The sequence below is a fragment of the Herpailurus yagouaroundi genome, unplaced genomic scaffold, assembly GCF_014898765.1.
Source record: "Herpailurus yagouaroundi ecotype Mexico unplaced genomic scaffold, PumYag 210, whole genome shotgun sequence".
NCBI classification, from domain to species: domain Eukaryota; kingdom Metazoa; phylum Chordata; class Mammalia; order Carnivora; family Felidae; genus Herpailurus; species Herpailurus yagouaroundi.
In genome coordinates this window covers 17,920,803-17,941,025 of record NW_024412441.1, presented here as the reverse complement: position 1 = coordinate 17,941,025, position 20,223 = coordinate 17,920,803, and the positions used below count along the sequence as shown (strand labels likewise).

The 20,223-nt window shown below is 37.7% G+C and overlaps 1 protein-coding gene across 1 annotated transcript in view; it reads left to right on the top strand.

Annotated features, from left to right (window-relative positions):
* TMEM131 (transmembrane protein 131) overlaps positions 1–20,223 on the top strand; it is a 242,518-nt gene that overhangs the window by 84,246 nt on the left and 138,049 nt on the right. Inside the window, exon 3 of the mRNA XM_040453962.1 lies at positions 11,267–11,307. Coding sequence (XP_040309896.1) covers positions 11,267–11,307 — 41 coding nt within the window. The remainder of the gene's footprint in view (positions 1–11,266; positions 11,308–20,223) is intronic.

Below are 20,223 nucleotides of genomic sequence, written 5' to 3'. Positions count from 1 at the left end.
TCGTTAGTGATATGCTTGGATTCCTTTTTATTTTTTGCATATCTATTACTGGCTTTTGATTTGTAATTTCCATTAGGTTCATACATACATCTTATGCAGATAGCAGTCAATATTAAGTTGATGGTCACTTAGGTTTGAACTTATTTTAGAAACACTAAATTTTTATTCCTCCACACCCATGTTCTATGTATATGATGTCATTTTCTCCAACCTTTTATTTTGTGAATCCTTTGGCTAACTTTTATATATTTAACTGATTTCATTGTTTTTGTACTTTAATGTCTCTACTTTTTTTATAAGTGATAAATCTACTTTTATTATGTTTGCATTTACCTGTGAAATTTTTCCTTTCATAATTTGTTTCCTCCTGATTATGTACTTTTCTTTTCACTCAAGGAATTCCCTTTCATGTTTCTTGTCATGCTGGTTTAATGGTAAACTCCTTTAACTTTTGTTTGTCTAGGAACTCTTTCTCTCTCCTTCTATTCGGAATGATAGTTTTGCTGGGTAGGGTATTTTCAATTGCAGGCTTTTCCACTTTAGCACTTTTAATATATTATGCCACTCCCTTATGACCTGCAAAATTTCTACTGAAAAATCAACTGACAGCCTTATGGGGTTCCCCCTGTGTGTGACTGTTTTCTTTTGTCTTGCTGCTTTTAAAAGTCTCTTTGTCACTACTTTTTGCCATTTTAATTACTATATACCTTGGTATGGACCTCCTTTGGTTGATTTTGTTGGGGACTCTCTGTCCCTTCTGGATCAGAATACCTGTTTCCTTCCCCAGATTCAGGAAGTTTTCAGCTATTATTTCTTCAAATAAAATTCTTGCCCTTTTCTCTGTCTTCTCCTCAGATCCCTATAATGCAAATGTTATTATGCTTAATGACATCACTGAATTCCCCTAACCTATTCTCATTTTTTGCTCATCTTTTTTCTTTTTGATCTTTCATCTTGTTTGCTTTCCATTACCTGTTGTCCAGCTCTCCAATCTGTTCTTCTGCCTCCTCTAAATATGCTATTAATATCCTCTAGTGTATTTTTAATTTCAATTATTGAGTTCTTCATCTCTGATTGGTTCTTTTTTATATTTTCTCTCTGTAATGAGTTCTCACAGAGATCCTCCACTCTTATCTCAAATCTAGTAAGTATCTTTATGACCATTACTTTGAATTCTTTGTTGACCATATTGCTTATCTCCATTTCATGTAACCCTTTTGGTGTGTTTTTGTCTTGTTCTTTCATTTGGGACATATTCCTGTGTCCTCATTTTGTCTAACTCTGTGTTAATTTCTATGTATTAGGAAAAATCTACCCTATCTCCTGATCTTGAAAGTAGTGGCCTTGAGAAGAGCACCTGTGGTGCCCTGTAGTGCAATGACCCACGTTCACCAGAACCATACACTTCAGGGGTGTCCCCTATGTGGGTTGTGTGTGTCCTGCTGTTGTGGCTGAGCAGCATTTGTTTTCAGTCCAGTTAGCTGCTGTTGTCCACTTTACCTGTTTGGGGTACAGTTTGGTCCCTTTGCTGTTAAGGAGCCAGTCTGGGGCTGCCTTGCACTTGTAGTTAGGTGATATCTAGTGGTCAGACCAGATGCCTGCCCTCCTCCAGTTTGCCTAGGCTGCAGTTGCACGGAACTTCAGAGCTCTCTCTCTGTGGTGCCCCCCGAGAGGTTTTTATTGGTGGACAGGGCCAGCAGTCAGATCAGATGTCTACCCCCAGTTCATCTGCCGGGGCTGTAGTCAGACTGGTGTGTGTGGTTATCTTCCCCTCTCCCCAGAGGAGGAGTTACTTTGGAGTGGTACTGGTCCCTGCCAGGACTGCTTGCAAGAAGTGACAGCAGGAGCCACTTTGGAGGGACTTCTACTGAGTGGGGCAGGTTGGACGGGGCAGATCTGCAGGAGAATGCTGGTGTGTGGTGTTGCCGTCTTAGCAAATAGGCTGTTTTCACTGGCTCCCACAAGTGTCTAGCTATGTGAGGGGGCAGGGGATGGTACCCACCAGATCTTTTGTTCTTAAGGAGTTTCCTAAAGATTCCTCCCCCTCCAGCACATGTTCTGATTTTAGTAAATAAATCACCTTCACATACACCCCCAGGCACTTTTCAGACTGCTGCTTCTATGATGTACTTCCATGGAATTGTCATGTTGTCTCTTTAAAGGAAGGGACTCAGTTACCTAATGGCCTCTAGTTCTCCCAGACCTAGAGTTTGTAAAGTACCCAGAGTTACTGGGTTAAGCTCCACTGATTGTAAAACTTGCAAAGTTAAGGCCCATTGGTTTTCTAAGCCAAATGTTATGAGATCTCATCTTCTTAGGGTAGGTCCTCCTGTCTGGGGTGCATGGTGTATAGTTGCTTCTATCATTACTCCCTGCTTGTTGTGTCCCTCCCTCCTGCTTGTGGTTAGACTCGCTAGGAGATTAATTCCCAACCATGTTTCTGCCCTTCCCACTCTTTTCAGTAGGCCTCTTCTCTACAGTGAACTGTGGCAAGTCTGTTTTCCCAGCCCACATCATTTTCTGGGTTAGTTGCACTGATGTGGCTATTACCTAGGTGTGTCTGTGGGAAAGAGGTGAGCTTAGTTAGGATCCTCCTACTCTTCCCAGAAGTCTATTGAAGACTATTGAAGAACGCGCTTGAAGTGTTTATAAGATAGATATCATACAAAGTTTCTTCTCCAACCACAAGATGAACAGAAGGAAAACTGAAAAATTCAGAAATTTGTGGAAATTACACAAAGGAAGTTAGAAAATATAGATAGATAAATGAAAATGAAAATGCAGCACACCAGAAACTCGTGACACACTAAAAGCTGTGGTAAGAAGGAAATTTATAGCTGTAAATGCTTATGTTAAAAAACAAAACGGGCACTTGGGTGGCTCAGTCATTTAAGCGTTCACCTCTTAATCTCAGCTCAGGTCTTGGTCTCAAGGTTTTGAGTTCTAGCCTTGCATTGGGCTCTGCACTGGACATGAAGCCTACCTAAAAAAATAAAAATAAAAACCCCAAACAATCTCAAATCAGTAACCTAACTTTATAATTTAAGGAATTAGAAAAATAAGAACAAACTAAACCCAAAGCTAGCAAAAGGAAGGAAGTAATAAAGATGAGAACAGAGATAAATGAACTAGAGAATAGGAAAAATAGGGAAAATAAATGAAACCAAAATTTGGTTCTGTGAAAATATCAACAAAATTGACAAAGTCTTATCTATGTGGATTAAGAATGAAAGAAGACCAAACTATTAAACTCAGAGATGAAATTGGGGATGTTACTATTGATTGTACAGAAATAAAAAGGATTATAGGAGAGTACCATGAGCAATTGTACACCACCAAATTGGGTAGCCTCAATTAAATGGACAAATTCTAAGAAACATACCAAGATTATTAAATCATAAAGAAATTTTAAAAAATCTGAATAGACCTATAAAAAGTAAGAAGATTCAATCAGTAATCAAAAATCTCCCAAAGAAGAAATCCCTATACCTAATGGCTTCATTGGTGAATTCCACGAAACATTTGAAAAACTGCCAATCCTTCTCAAACTTTTCCAAAAAATTTAGGAGGAAGGGAACATTTCCTAACTCATTTTATGACACCAGCATTACTCTGATACCAAAGCCAGTGCACTACAAGAAAGGAAAAGTACAGATCAATATCCTATATGAATATTGACACAAAGTCCTCAACAAAAGATTAGCAAACTGAATGTAGCAGCATATTAAAAGGATTATATACCATGTCAAAGCATGGAAGCAACTCAAGGGTCCGTTGAAAGATATATGGATAAACAAAATGAAGTTTACAATAGACCACTTTTTACATACAGTAGAACACTACTCTAAACAGGTAGGAAAGGTCAACATATGGTACAATATGGATGAACCTTCAGGACATACACTAAGTGAAATAAGTCAGTTACAAAAAGATAAATCCTGTATGGTTCTACTTATATGAAGTACTTAGACTAGTCAAAATGTAAACACAGAAAGTAGCATGATGCTTGCCAGGGCTGGAAGGAGGAGGGAATGGAAAGTTGTTTTATTGGGTATAGAGTTTCAGCTTTCCAAGATGAAAGGATTTTTAGAGATACATGGTAGTAACGTCACACACTATGAATAATACCACTGAATTGTTATACCGTTAAAAATAGTTAAGATGGTTAAGTTTTACATTATGTGTATTTTACTATAATAATAAAAGGGAAAAACAAAAAACTGGTGGCAGGCTAGATTTGGCTTGTGGACTGTAAGATTATCAGCCTCTGTTCTAAATTTTCTTGGGAATGGCCTTACTCTTTTCTTAAGATAAAGGGAGAAGGAACTGTGATTTGGATGTATACAGAATTATAAAAGTACTCATCTTTTTTTGTGAAGTAGTTCTTTTATAAAAGAAATATATTCTTGTAGAAAATATGGAAGATTTGGAAAAATAGTAAATAACTACAGGTAATATTTACTGGATATTGTGGAGTGCCAGGCACTCTTTTAAATTCTTAAATACATGAGTTAGTCATTAATTTTATGATCATTTACCAGGAGGCATATTAAAGTATAGAGAGTTTAAGTAACTTAACCCAGTAAGTGCCTTGTAAGTGGTAAAGCTAGAATTCAAAACGAAGCTTTTGGACTCTAAAGCCTACATTCTGAACCACCATGCTCTAGAGTGGGGCTTGGGGTGTTATGCTTGTATCCCAGTACCAAATGTAATACAAGTTAATACTTTGAATTGTTACCTTTCTATGGTTTTCACTGCAAACATAGCTATGGTTTCTCATTTTACAATATAAACAACTAAGTTTATGCCCAGAGCAGCTGTTTCTCATCATGTCAAGTCAGTTACCTGTTGCTGGAGCTGGGGACATGCATGGGACACAGGAAGGCCTTCATCAGAGGCTAACATCTGTGCAGCTCTTCACAGTTGACAGAAAGTCTCCTGACAGATTTCCCATGGTTGCTTGGCTAGGGCAAGCAGAGCTGCTTCTTTGTGTTTTTTTACTTCAAATTCTAAGTCTTCTCAGAACTGTCTGCTCTCCATCTCATGCCCATTTTTGACTCTGTACTCTCTTCACATTACCATTTCCTACCTTCTGTTTTAAAAATAAATGGTACAAAAAAAGTTAAATAACTGGCTCAAAAATAGCCTTAAAAACTAAGATCAAAGAACACTAAAAAATATTTATATAGTATTAAATATACAGACAGCCCTCATACCTTGTATACAGAAATTAGCTCAAAACTGATTGTAGATTTAAATATAAAACATAAAACTATAAAACTTTAAGGAAAAAAAAATTGGAGAAAAGTTTCAGGATATAGGGCTATGCAGAGTTCTTGACACCAAAGACACCAAAGTACAATCCGTAAAGGAAAAGCTGATAAATTAAAAGCTTGCTCTGCAAAAGGCCACGTGAAGAAATTAAAAGCCAGACTATAGGCTAAGAAAATACTTGCAAACCATGTATCTGATAAAGGACCTCATTTTTAGAATATATAAGGAACTCTCAAAATTCAATAAAAAAAAATCCAGATGGACTCAGCAAAGGACATGACCACACATTTTACTGAAAAGAACATACAGATGGCAGAGAAGACATTGAAAGCTGTTTGACCACATTGCCCACCCAGAAAATATAAATTAAACACAGAGAGGGAGGGGTGCCTGGGTGGCTCAGTCAGTTAAGAATCCAACTTTGGCTCAGGTCATGATTTCACGGTTTGTGAGCTCGAGCCCCACATCGCTCTCTGTGCTGATAGCTCAGAGCCTGGAGCCTGCTTTGGATCTTGTGTTTCCCACTCTCTCTGCCCCTCCCCTGCTTGTGTTCATTCTCTCTCTCTCTCTCTCAAAAATAAAAATAAACATTAAAAAAAAAGAGGGAGGCAAACTATAAGAGACTCTTAAATACAGAGAACAAACTGAGGGTTGCTGGAAAGGAGGTGGTAGAGGGATGGGTTAAATAGGGTGATGGGCATTAAGGAGGGCACTTGTTGGGATGAAGCACTGGGTGTTGTATGTAAATGATGAATCCCTAAATTCTTCTCCTAAAACCAATACTATCCTATATGTTAACTAACTTGAAACTGAACACACACACACACACACACACACACACACACACACACACACACACACAAAACCAGTAACACTGGAAGCTAAAACAGTATGGAGAAATGACGTAAAAATTCTGATAGAAATGATTTTGAATCTCAAATTATATACGCAACTGCTGTCATTCAAGCATGAGAGTGGAATAAATATTTTCTGACACAAAAAGCATAAAAAAAACCCACAAACTCAACAAATCTTTTCATTGTAAGATTATTAATATTGTAACCCTTCTCTGTGTGCTTTTTTCCCTTTTCCCCTTTTTGGGGTATAAGGACATTTACCCTATTTTTGCCCATTGTTTGTCAACATTTCTGCATCATTTTGTATTAGGTATTTACAGTTTACAGTTGGGCTTTGGTATTCTAACACAATCCTTTTGTCTTTTTTAACTAGATGAGTTTATCTCCTTTAATCATACTGTATATGTGTTTACTGCATCCAATTTTTATGTTTCCTTTTTTGTTTTTTTTCTCTCTTGATTTAGGGGCTTAACTTTCAGATACACATTTAAATTATGTTTAACCTATTATTTCTCAAATTATTTCAAAAGCAAAATAGTGTCTATTGTGATTTTTTACTTTCTCTCAATACTTAGGGTGTTTTGTTGGCATGTACTGAGATTTTTATTCTTTATTATAATTAAATGATTTTTCTATTTTGTGGCTTATACTTCAAAAACAACATTTACTTTCTGCTTTTCTAATCTTATTTCCACAGTTCCTTTACCGTGACCATCTGCCTATCTTTCACAAGACAGCTTCCTCATTTGCAATTCTTCATGAGTAATCTTGTTGGCCAGATTGTCTTCATGAAGATTTTTCCCCCTTAAGAAAGTGTACATGGGTGATAAACTTTCTGAGTTCCCTTTCGGTCAAGTTCACATGAGAACCACAGAGTTTTGCATGTTCTAGAATTCTTAGGTTACGTTCTTTATTAAGGTATGAATGACAGACAATAACCTGTACATATTTAAAATGTACAGTTTGAAGAGTTTGAATATTTATACGCTTGTGAAACCATCCCTGCAATCAAGATAACGAACCTATCCATCACACCCAAAAGTTTACTTGTATCCCTTGGTAATCTGTCCATCCTTACCTCTGTCTCTAGGCAATCACTGATCTGCTGTCACTATCAATTTATATTGTAAACTATTTTATATAAATGCAGTCACACAGAATGTACTTTGGGGGGGGGGCTGCTCAGACTCCACATAATTGTTTTGAGATTCATCCATGTTGTGTGTATCATCAGTTTATTCTTTTTTTTCCTCAAATGTTACTTTCTGCTCTTTTAAAAATAATATATTTATTGTAAAACAATAAATGTTTAAGAAAAAAGGTTCCCAGTCTTTATTCTTTTTATTGCTGAGTAGTATTCCGTTGTATAGATATACCACACTTCATTTATCCATTCACCTGTTGATGGAAATTTGGATTATACCAGTATTGACCTGCTATCAACATGCTATAAACATAAAGCTGCTGTAACCATTCATGTATAAGTGTTTTTCTTGTGTTTCCCTTGGGCAAATATCTAGGAGTTGAGTGGCATCATCATATGTTTAACTTTGTAAAAAATTGCCAAGCTTCGGGGCATCTGGGTGGCACAGTCGGTTAAGTGTCTGGCTTTGGCTCAGATCTGACCTCAACTGTTCATGAGTACGAGCCCCGCATTCAGGCTCTGTGCTGACAGCTCAGAGCCTGGAGTCTGCTTTGGATTCTGTATTCCCTCTCTCTCTGCTCCTCCCCCTGCTCACACTTTGTGTGTGTGTATGTCTCTCCCTTTCTCTCAAAAATAAATAAACGTTAAAAAAAACTTTTTTTTTAATCGCCAAGCTTCTTCTAGAGTGGTGGTTTATTTTACATTCTCACTGGCAGTGTAAGGAAATTCTAGTTGTTTCACATTCTCACCAACTCTTGTTATATTTTCAGTTTTGGACATTGTAATAGGTGTATAGTATATCATTACAATTTAAATTTGCTTTTCCTTAATAACATACTGAGCATCTTTTCATGCACTTAACTGAAATTTGTATAATTGCTTATTTTTAAAAATTGTGTGGCCTTTATTCAGATTCACAAGTTCTTTATATGTTTATTATACAAGTCTTTCATCAAATATGTGATTTGCAAATATTTTCTCTCAGCATATGGTTTGCCTTTTCATTTTCATAACAATGTCATTTGGTGAGCATCTTAAATTTTTTGATGAAGTTCAGTATATCAGTTTTTTCCTTTTACAGTTAGTGTCTTTTTGTCCTGTTCATGAAATCTTTGTTTCCAAGATTGCAAAGATAATCTCCTGTGTTTTCTTGTTGAAGCTGTATGATTTTAATTTTTATGCTTAGATCTATGATCTGTATAAAAGTAATTGAATACATGGTATAACATAAGGATAAAGGCTTATTTTCCCTTACATAAGTTTGTCCAGTTGTTCCAGCACCATTTGCTAAAAAGATGCATGTTTCTCCATTGAACTGCATTGATGCCTTTGTTGAAAATCAAATGTCTGTAAATCTATGAGTTCATTTTTGGCCTTTCTCCAGTTCCATTGATCTATTTGTATATCTTAATGGCAGTACCACAATGTCTTCATTACTATAGCTTTTTTTTTTAATTGTAGCAAAATATGCATAACATAAAAATTATAATTTTAACTATTTTAATTGTGTAGTTCAGTGATACTGAGTACATTCATGTTTGATTTTGTATCACTACCATCCTGCTCCAGAACTTTTTCATCATCCCAAACTTTAACTACTCTGTACTCAATAAACAGTAACTCCTCATTCCCTTCACCCTAACTCTTGACAACCACCATTCTACTTTCTATCTCTATTTGACTTCTCTAAGTACCTCATATAAATAGGATCATGTAGTATTTGTCCTTTTGTGACTGATTTATTTAACTTAGCGTAAGTGTTGACTTTGTCTTCGAGGTTCATCCATGTTGTAGCATATGTCAGAATTTCCTTCGTTTTTCTTAAGACTGAATAATTTTCTATTGTACATATAAACCACATTTTGTCCGTTTATCCATTGGTAGATACTTGGATTTCTTCCAACTTTATTGCAGACAATGCTGCTATATACATGGATGTCCACATATTTGTTTGATTCCCTGCTTTCTGCTTTCAGTTCTTTGGGGTATATGCCCAGAAGTGGCATTGCTGGATCATGTGGTAATTCTGTGTTTAATTTTTTGAGGAACCACCGTACCATTTTCCATCGCAACACCACATTTTGCATTACCATTAGTAGTGCATAGGGTACTGATATCTCTACAGCCTTACCAGCATCTGTTATTTTCTGGTTTTTTGATAGTAGCTATCCTGACGAGAGTGAAGTGGTATCTTATTATAGTTTTGATTTGCATTTCCTTAATGATTAGTGATGTTGAGCATCTTCTCATGGGCCTGTTAGCCATTTGTATATGTTCTTTGGGGAAAGGTCTATCAAGTTGTCCACCATTTTTTAATCATGTATGTTTGTTTGCTGTTTATCAGTAGCAAAGTTGAATTGTAATGGTTCTTTATGTATTTGTATATTAACCCTTTACCAGATATGTGGTTTGCTCCCATCATTAAAATCTTCATAACTCAAAGTTAAACATACATAAAGTTTACTTATTTGAGAGAGAGTGTGTGCACAAGTCGGGGAGGGGCAGAGAGAGAGGGAGAGAGAGAAAATGCCAAGGACGCTCCGTGCTGTCAATGCAGAGCCCAACACGGAGCTCGATCTCATGAACCATGAAATCAGGAGTTGGATGCTCAACTAATTGAGCCATCCAGGCATCCTGAAAAGTTAGACATATTTTTAAGCACAGGAGATAGAAGAGATGAGAATGAATTACCTACTGCTGCAACAGTTATTAACATTTTGCCATATTTCCTTTATTATACACACATACTTCCATGCACATGCAAGTCATAATCCTGAAACAATTTAAAGAAATTTAAAGAAAATTACAGAATTTAAAGAAAATTACAGACATCCTGACACTTCACCTGCACCTGAGCTTTCACTTTCAAACAATAAAGACGTTTTCCCACATCTACCATATTTCCCCTGTATACATTTTTCAAAATACCATTTCAAAAGAATACGTATTAATGGGAAAAATAACGCCACAATTCTGCTTTTTCTAGTTATAACATAGAAGGTAACTCCTTTTGGAATAAGTTCACTGACAGTATTCCTTAGGATTTTGGCATTTTCTCACATATCATTATTAAGAACCTATCTTCATCAATTGCCTACCAACTTCTTGCTTTCTCTCTTGTCTTCCCCTTTATCCTCTCTACACTGCAGCCAGAATAGTATCTTTAAAACTTAAATCAGACCATGTCTGTCTCTGTCTCTCTTACTCCGACAGACCCCTTGTACTGCATTTAGGATAGAACATGTTCCAAATTTACCATGACTTCTTACCAGGACACAGCATGGTCTGACCCCTGCCCAGCCCAGCTCCATCCAATTTGACCTACTATCTGTTTCTTCAACATCCAGGCTCTTTCCTCAAGTAGGACTTCTGTGCATGTTGTTTTCTCCACTACCACACAGCCCTGCTTCCACACACAGCTCTTTTTTACACTTTATCACATTTAACATAAATATGATCTCTTCACACAGGCCTTTCCTCATGACATACTGAAGCACATCACCTATTTGTGCTCTTTCACAACAACCTTTCCAATATTTTCGTAGTTCTTTCATATTTATTTAGTTTTAAAAGACTGTCTCCTCCTACCTCTGCCCCCACAACCTTCAGTTCCCTGATGACAGGAACCATGATACCCCAGCACCCATGACATAGCTGGTAAGCAGAGAGCAGTGAGAGGCACAAGTAACCTCACAAAGTGATTATAGACAGGGCTTTTTTCACAGGATATATTGGTTGGTCAAGCTTTTAAAAATCAATCACATTACATTGTATTATTTCCATGTGTGTTTAAAATCTAATCCCAAATTATTCTCTCGTTTCAATTACATAATGTGGCAAATCATTTCATATGATTTAGGGATCAGGTTTAACCTGGAAATCTGAGTGAGTATAAGATCAAAGTTGAAACTATGGTATATTTTGGATGTTCTCTATGTCTGTAATATAAAGATTTGTTTTCAGTATTGTCATGGTTTTCTTCCTTTTACAGACTGAGACAACACTTGGACTCAGTTCGTATCAACAGAAAAGGTAAGGAAGGAATATATATATATACATATATATATGTATATATATATATGTATATATATGTATGTGTATATATATATATTATAATGTATAAAATTTTATGTATTTGATAAGATAATAACATAACTTCAGTTCTTTTTGGGGGATTCCAGCAATGCTGTCCTTCTCTTGCACCAACTTTTTTGGTGAAGAAGGAAAAGCAACTTATAAATCACATTATATCATGTTATTTCAAGTACTGTGTATGGCAAACCAGGTTTAAATCTGGATTTGCAGGTGATACACTGCGTAGCCTTTCTCTTCCTTGTATACGAAACGGTGTTACCCTCAGTGAGGGGTGAAACGCCCCCTTGCTTCTTAGAGGATCAGCTTTGTAAGTCCCTTGTGACTTCTTGTGGCTATTGCTGTCTTTCATGGACCGACCCTTGCTACCCTCAGTTGTTACAGGGTGTCTGCCTGCAGGCCCCCGGAGGAGGAACTCAGAGCAGTGAAACTCAGTCTTGTGACTGAAAGAGAACACTTTTGAACCCAGTTCCTCTACGATAACAAACAAGGGAGTTATTTTACCCTAAGGTTTTATGAAAATATGTACATGCTTGTGAATTTGAAGATGTCTTCCTCACATCTGAATTCTTTGGTCTTTTGGTAGCTTTTCACATCTATTAGACAATGTAAAAGAAAGTTACTATCCTCATAACCTTTCCAGGCCAGAGGTTCTGCACCTGGTTTTTTTTTTTTTAATTTTTTTTTTCAACGTTTATTTATTTTTGGGACAGAGAGAGACAGAGCATGAACGGGGGAGGGGCAGAGAGAGAGGGAGACAGAATCGGAAACAGGCTCCAGGCTCTGAGCCATCAGCCCAGAGCCCGACGCGGGGCTCGAACTCACGGACCGCGAGATCGTGACCTGGCTGAAGTCGGACGCTTAACCGACTGCGCCACCCAGGCGCCCCTCTGCACCTGGTTTTTAAAGGACAACGTGAGCTATCTGTGAATTAGATAACCTTGAATGTCCTTAGGGCTAGTGAAGTGCAGATTGCATCAGCAAAGAACTTTATTTTGAGAGAGATATAGCACATATTAAGACTATATAAGTTTAACTTCATAAATACCAAAATGAAACTCCTTCAGTATTCACTGGTTTTGTTCTTTTCACTCTTTCATATCTGCAATAACGTGGCCCTATTTCCCCATTTTTGTCCATCTCCCTAATTTTATATATGCCCTGTTGGGACGGGCTCTACCCATGAACCCTGACCAAAGGATACACCCACTGCCTACAGTAAGATGTAGACTTCTCTGCTCTTATGATTATATAGCATAATGCCACTCTTCCATCCCTCTACCCCTTCCCAAATATCTTTGGCACAAGGATGGATTGTTTCTGGACTACTTCACATCTAGCCTGATGCTAGACTTGGCTGGGCTATCTAAGAACCTAGACTCTGACTCATTTAGAGCTAAACTGGTGGGAAGAAAAGCATGCCTGTTATCTTAGGCTTCTTCCATGATACTTTATTGCAGCAGTTAGGAAATTAGCTATGAAACTATATTGGCTACATTTATGAAGATGATGTTATTCATCCATGATCAAGATTTGGCTTTAAGGTATTTTCCTAATATAATGAAGAATTTACATCAATACATAATTATATTCTGATCTCATGTTCCACTTACCTATGATCTACATCTGCCTAACAAACTACCCAAACTTACTAGCGTAAAGCAATCATATTATTATGCTGTCAGACTCTGTAAAGAGTTGAGACAGAAAGAACACAGCAAAGATAGCTTGTCTCTGCTCCATGATGACTGGGGCCTCTGCTGGGGAGACTCCAGAGATAGAGGCCTGTTCACTTGCATAATGATGCTAGCTTGTTACCTGGGACCTCAGCTGGGCTGTCACCTAGAATGCCTACATGTGGGCCCTTCTGCCTGGTCTTTTCACAAAGGCTTGTTTGGGCTCCCTCACAGGATTATAACTGGATTTCAAAAGAGAACATCTCACAGAGAACCCACTTTTGTTTTTTCAACCTGCCTTCTGAAGTCATAGTGTTACCTCTGTCAGATGCTGTTGTTCAGTCATTTAGGTGGTTCTTGATTCAAGACATGGCGGAAGTGGAGAGACATGGGGGTGAGGGATAAGGTGAGGGGAATGACCCCCCACTTATCTATAGCAGGAATATCAGATGATTTGCAGACATGTTTTAAAACTGTCACACTTTTGTTTTGACCAAGATCATGAACTGGATAAACACTTGATTCAAACTGGTATGCATACCCTATGGGTTTGAAACTGGATTAGGGGGGCGCCTGGGTGGCGCAGTCGGTTAAGCGTCTGACTTCAGCCAGGTCACGATCTCGCGGTCCGTGAGTTCAAGCCCCGCGTCGGGCTCTGGGCTGATGGCTCAGAGCCTGGAGCCTGTTTCCGATTCTGTGTCTCCCTCTCTCTCTGCCCCTCCCCCGTTCATGCTCTGTCTCTCTCTGTCCCAAAAATAAATAAACGTTGAAAAAAAAAATTAAAAAAAAAAAAAAGAAACTGGATTAGGTACTAAACATATGTTTTAGTTCAGACTGCTGTAACAAAATACCACATAGACTGAGTGGCTTAAACAACTTTTATTTCTCACAGTTTTGGAGGCCTGGAAGTCCCAAGATCAAGATGCCAGCAGATTTGGTTCCCTAGTGAGGGCTCTATTCTTGGCTTACAAGATGGCTGCTGTCTCCCTTTATCCTCAGATGGCAAAGAGAGAATGGAAGCAGGCTCTCTGGTGTCATTTGTTTTGAAGGCACTAATGCCATCATGAGGGCCTCACTTTTGTGGCCTTCTCTAAACGAAATACCTCTCAAGATTTTCATATTGGAGGTTAGGGCTTCAGCATATGAATTGGGGTGGGGGATAACAATTCAGTCCATAACAACATACAGGTCTAAATTTATATTTTGAGCCTCATATCAACTAACTATAAACTAAACTAAAGAACAGGGTTTATGAATCACGCTTAATAAGTCATTTTAAAACATTTGTGACATGGAAAAGCAAGTACAGTCTCCATACATACCAGGGATGTGATCATTAGAACATAGCTTCCACATTGAAGGGATTTAGCCATTTTTTAAAATATGTGACTTAGTGCTGCACAAATTAAACACTGCCAGAGCTCTCTCTAAGTAAGAATAACTTTAATGAACATGCATATGTAAAATAAAATGTGAATGAAAATACAAAATTGTGCAGTTGTATAACAACAGACATTGTAAATAAAATGTGTAGTTGTAGAACAACAGAAATTGTGATTTGTTTTCAGTTTAAAAACAAACTATTCTATAAAAGTGCCAGCATTTGGGTTTGAAAACTTGAGTAAAATGAAAGTTATATGGTTAAGTATTCTAAGTACAGAAGACCCTATTAGATGGTCTTCTTGAGCCCCTCGTTTAACAGACGAGGAAGCTGAGACCCTTAGAACCGAAGGATATGCTGATGGGTAAAGTGGCAGAGTTTCATTAAAGTTCATCATCTTGCCAGCCCCATGTTGCATTCACTCTCTTTGCATAGCAAGTATGGAATCCTTCAGTATTCCCTGGATTTTCTTTTTTGGCCAGTATTCATTCCTGGGAGTTTCTGAAAGTATCTGCCCAGTGCGGGGACTATGCACACAGCCCCTGCCTGCAGGCATCTTTGAAGGGCACTGAAAACACCCGTTCTGATGAGGTCATAAAGCATAGGTGTTGAAGTGACAAAACACAGCCTACTTTGTGGAAGAAAGCAGCACGCTTGAGAAGGATGTTTATAATGGGTTTAATTGCAGGGATCAAGGTACATAAGGTACACGCATGTGCCTCACTTGCATCATCAGGCCCAGGTCATAGCTGAGGTCATAGCTTCTGACTCCAGAGTCTTGTCTCCATCTCTGGTGTGTGCCACGTCCACCATTCTCTCCTCAGGGACATGGTCAGTGTCCACTGAGCTTTAGAGATTGCTGGGAGGGACCCTTTGTCTTTTGACCTTCTGTAGTCATTTCTGCATCAATTTCTCACTTTTTCTCTTCCCCAGTTTTACAATCCACATGCTACCTGCTCTCTGGCTTTTTCAGTTAGCCAGTAGATTCAGCCCCATCCTTTCCCACATTGCTTGTACGTGATCTCTTGAGTCAAAACTCTCATTCTGTAAGTGGAATTTAACCTGCCCCAGGGAAATTTGTATCATGAAAAGATCAGCTAATCAAATGATTCTGTAGCTAGTGCATTGTATGGCAGTACAACGGTAGATGCTAGCCTCTGGCTACCATTTCTTCCTCTCCTGCCTCTTCTTCTCCCTCCTCTCCCTCACCACACACCATTATCATCTGCATTAGTGTTGGGGGGCAGGCTTGGCTCTAAGGGCTTTCAGGACACTGCAGGGGAATGAACTACTGCTTTCACGACCTCAGGATTGTGGGAAGTAAAACCACGGAAAACAGAATTTTCCAGAATACTCTTTTTTTCTATTCCTCTCCTATGTTCCAGCTCATGCTTTCTAATTTGTTTTAATACAGTTATCAGTTACATAATAATACTTTGTTTAAAAGTGAAAGCATGTGCTGCCTTTATGATACAATGGTGGAGAATGTGCATATAGTGTTCCATCAGTGTTTATTTGAGTTGAACACCACAATATTATAGCGAGTACCAGTAATGATTTAATATTTTGCGACATGAGGCCATCCTTTATGGATGACTTTTCCTAGGATTGTGGAGTCCTGTGGTGGAAGATTAGGCATCAGAAGTCCTGAGTTCTCTGTTTACTGGCTGTGTGACCTTGAAAACAACTGTCTAACTGCTCTGAGCATGACTTTCATTTGTAAACTGGGGAAGATTCTTTCTTTGCCTGATATATATATGATATAAGGTTATGCGTTACTTGTTGTGAGGATCAAATGAAAATATTTGCTTGGGTAACAGTAGTTTATAAACTTTAAAATGTTATATGAATACAAGTTGTGGGTATTTGATAATTTGCTCAGTCATTCAGCAAACATTTGCTGGGATCCTTGCGTATGCTAGGCTTTGTTATAAGAACTGGTAACTCGGTAATTGTATCTGTTATCTATGGCCATGTAATATAATAAACTACCCCCAAACCTGGCAGCTTCAAACAGCAGACATGATTTATCTTTTTGCTTCTGGGAGTGAAGAATTTTGGAGCATCTTAGCAAAGTAGTTGTGGCTCAGGATCCTTCCTGACATGGCAATCAAAGTATCAACCAAAGCTGTAAGTCATCTGAAGGCCTGGGAGTGCTACATCCTCTTCAGGATGGTTCATTCATAGAACTCTTGCAAAAGGCCTTAGTTTTTGCTGGCTGTTGGCAGGAGTCCTTAGTTCTTCACCGTGTCGAACCCTCCATAGGCTTGCTTAAGTGTTGCTGCATCATGACAGCTGGTGACCCCAGAACAGGTGATGCAAGAGAAACAAGGGGGAAGCCACAGTGTCTTTTGTAATTGAGTCTTGGAGTCACACTATCACTTCTGCCATATTCCATTCATAAGAGGTCACCTCCAAGGCCAGGGGAGTTATCAGAGAATCTTTGCACGTATTTTAAATCTGCTACAGTGCTGGATGGGCAAGATAGTCCAAGACTCCTGCGCTGGTATAGAGCATGTGTTCCAATGGGGAAACAGACAGTAAGTCACTAAATAAATAAACTCACCTAGAGTTTATTTGGAATAGGCAGGACTCCATTGCTTCTTAACTTTGGATGTTGAGGAAGGTTTCTCTGAAATGATGTTTAAGCTTACCTGGTGAAAGTCTTAGGGAAGAGCATTTCAGACACAGGAACAGTTAGTACAGAAGTCTTGCATTGGGGCAACACTAGTGTTAATATTGTTATCAGAGCTGAAAAATGTTAGTATATACAACTTAGTAAGAAGGATATAATATGTGTGTGTGTGTGTGTGTGCGCGCGCGCGCGCACTTAATGTTCATAAGAAGAACCAGAGTCTTCTAATCTTTATGTTTTCTGGTATCTCTGGGAATTAAGCCAAAATATTGGGCTGGGAAATATTTTCCAAATTAAGGGTTGTTGGGATTCTTTAATGACTGTATAATTTGCTTATTACTGGGTACAACTGTTTTGGTTGCCTACAGTTAACCATAAGCTCTAGAAAATTGTAGTTAGATCCCAAACTTGGTAATATCTCAATGGCAGATAAAGTCTGCTAACACTTGCAGTTTTAAATTTTTAAATTTTTTGAAAAAGCTAAAGGGAATGTCCTTAAGTTGTTTTTTAAGATTTCATTTGGGTTTGTACTTTTATTTTCTAACTCTGGAGCTTTTAGCTGCACATGAAGTGACATATATGCAAAAAAAAAAAAAAAAAAGTACTACTTTGCATAAATCTTAAAGACTGTAGTAAATTGATAATAGGAAGTCAGCGTATCAGAAGCGAGCTTAAGTAAAGGTATGGTTCGCTTTGCATTAAATGCATCTTGCATTTGCAGATGTTGGTAAGCTCCTTTGAGTAGGCCAATTTACTTCACTTATTTTTTAAAAGTATCATATTACTCTCACCTTAAATACAAGTGTGACAGAATTGAGATTTCTGGAATGGTGGTGTGAGCAGCTTGGGGACTTCTCCCCATAAGAAGCATTTCTTAAGATGATTAAAATCTGCAAAAACAGAATATCTGGAGATTGATCAAAGGACTTACAATGAATTGAGAAATATTTATTCAACAAAATCTATATAAACTTGGTAAGAGCAGTGGGAAGCCATAGTATTTAAGCTAGAGACTGCACCCATCACCCTGCAGCTCTGCCTTGCTAAGAACTATTTCAGTGGGCTCAGCAGACAAATGGATGTTCCCCATCTCTCCCAGCTCACTGGGATGGAACAGTTATTTCCAGTTGGATTTGGCCACCAGCGAGCACTGGCAGATCTCATTTTCCATAAGCTTCATGCTATAGAGGCTTATTTTGAGTGGCTGGTGGTAATCAGGTGAAGTTTGTCTCTCCTGTACCCCATTCCCACAAATAAGGATGATCAGAATGGGCAGCTGGTGAAAAGAGCAGTCCCTTTTTCCTACACAGCCCTGTGTCCTGGGAGAGCATTTTCAGTGTGCTCAGCAGCTGAGTGACAGGCCTCCTGTGCCCCAGCTTCCTAGGCAAAGGACTATTCTGGGTAGATTTAGCAGCCAGTGAGCCTAGGGATCAGTCTGACCAAAGATGTGCAAGACCTGTACTCTGACCTTAACTGAGAGTAATTAAAGAAAAACTACAAATAAGTGGAGAGAGAATACTGTCTTCATGGATAAGAAAACTCAAGGTGTCAGTTCTCCCCAAATTGATCTATATATTTCAATGCAATCCCGATCAAAATCCCCACAGTAGAGATTGCCTATAATCTAACCAATTCTGAAATTCATATGGAAATGAAAGTAACTTAAAATAGTAATAATGTAATAGAATCCAGTACATTATTAAAGATTATTGAAGATGTAGAAAACCAATAAAATGACCCATAATCAAGAAAAAAAAATAGAAACAGACCTAGAAATGACAGAGATGATGGAAGTAGCATACAGGGAATTTAGTACATCTATTATATGTGTTCAGTGATTTAAAGGAAAACATGAGAATAAGGAAAAGTGGACATTATGAAAAAATAAATGGAACCTCTGGAGCTGAAAAATACAGTTTCTGAAGTAGAAAATTTCACTTACAGCAACATAGATGACATTAAAAAAAGAAAAAGTGAAATTGAAGACATAGTTATGGAAACAACCCAAACTGAAGCACAGGAAGAAAAAATTACTGGAAAAAGAATAAACAAACCCCTGGTGACCTGTTATACCATGGCAAGCAATTTAACACACATATAGTTGAGTTCCAAGGAATGGGGGGACGGGGAAGGCTGTTGAAGAACTTCAGTAAACCCAATGCAAAAGTAACAAAGAAAACCACACCAAGTCGTATAGTATTCATATTGCTGAAAGCCAATGATAAATTGAAAGGCAGCCAGGAATAAATAAATTACATGTAGGGATACTAAAGAGAAGAATGACTGATGCCTTGTCATCAAAGACAGTACAAACCCAAAATCAACAAAATGGCATCTTAAAAATATCAAAAGAAAAAATTGTCAACCCCCAAGATATTATATCCAGCAGAATTATCCTCCACAAATACATTTCCAGACAAAAGCTGAGAACATGTGCAGCCAGCAGACTGTCACTATAAGAAGTGTTAGGGAAGTTCTTTACATTCTGAAGGTAGTAACCATTACAGGTGAAAACACAGCTCTAAGCACAATAATGAAGATCACCAAAAAGGTGAAAATATGTGGATAAATATAAAAGACATTTTTTCTCATTAAAGATTGTTTTGAGATAACTGACTTTTAAAAACAAAAGTAATTACAGTGTTTTATGGGATTGATAACTTGTATATGTTACACGTATGATGACAGTACAAAGGGCAAGGGAGGGGTAATTGAGTTGTAAAGCTCTTACATATATGTAAAGTAGTATAATATTATTTGGAGTTAGACTGTGATAAGATGAAACAAATACTAGAAGATATATTAAAATCATTTGGAAAGAAAAACAACCCAAAGAGATCTAGCTAATAAAGCAGTCATGGAGACAGAGTGGAATACTAAAAGAATACTTGATCTAAAAGAAGGCAGATGAAGAAGACAAAAAGAATAAAAAGCAGGTGGAAAAAATTGAAAACAAATAGCAAGATGGTAGCCTTAAATCAAGTATATAAAAAATTATAATAAATGTGAATGGTTTCAATACCAGTTTTCAGACTCTATTAAAAAAATAAAGATCCAAGTATATGCCGTCTATAAGAAATGTACTTTATTTTTCAAATTATATTTAATTTTTTACCTTTTGTTTTGCAGTGATTTTAGTTATTTTTTAAACATTTTTTAGTTTA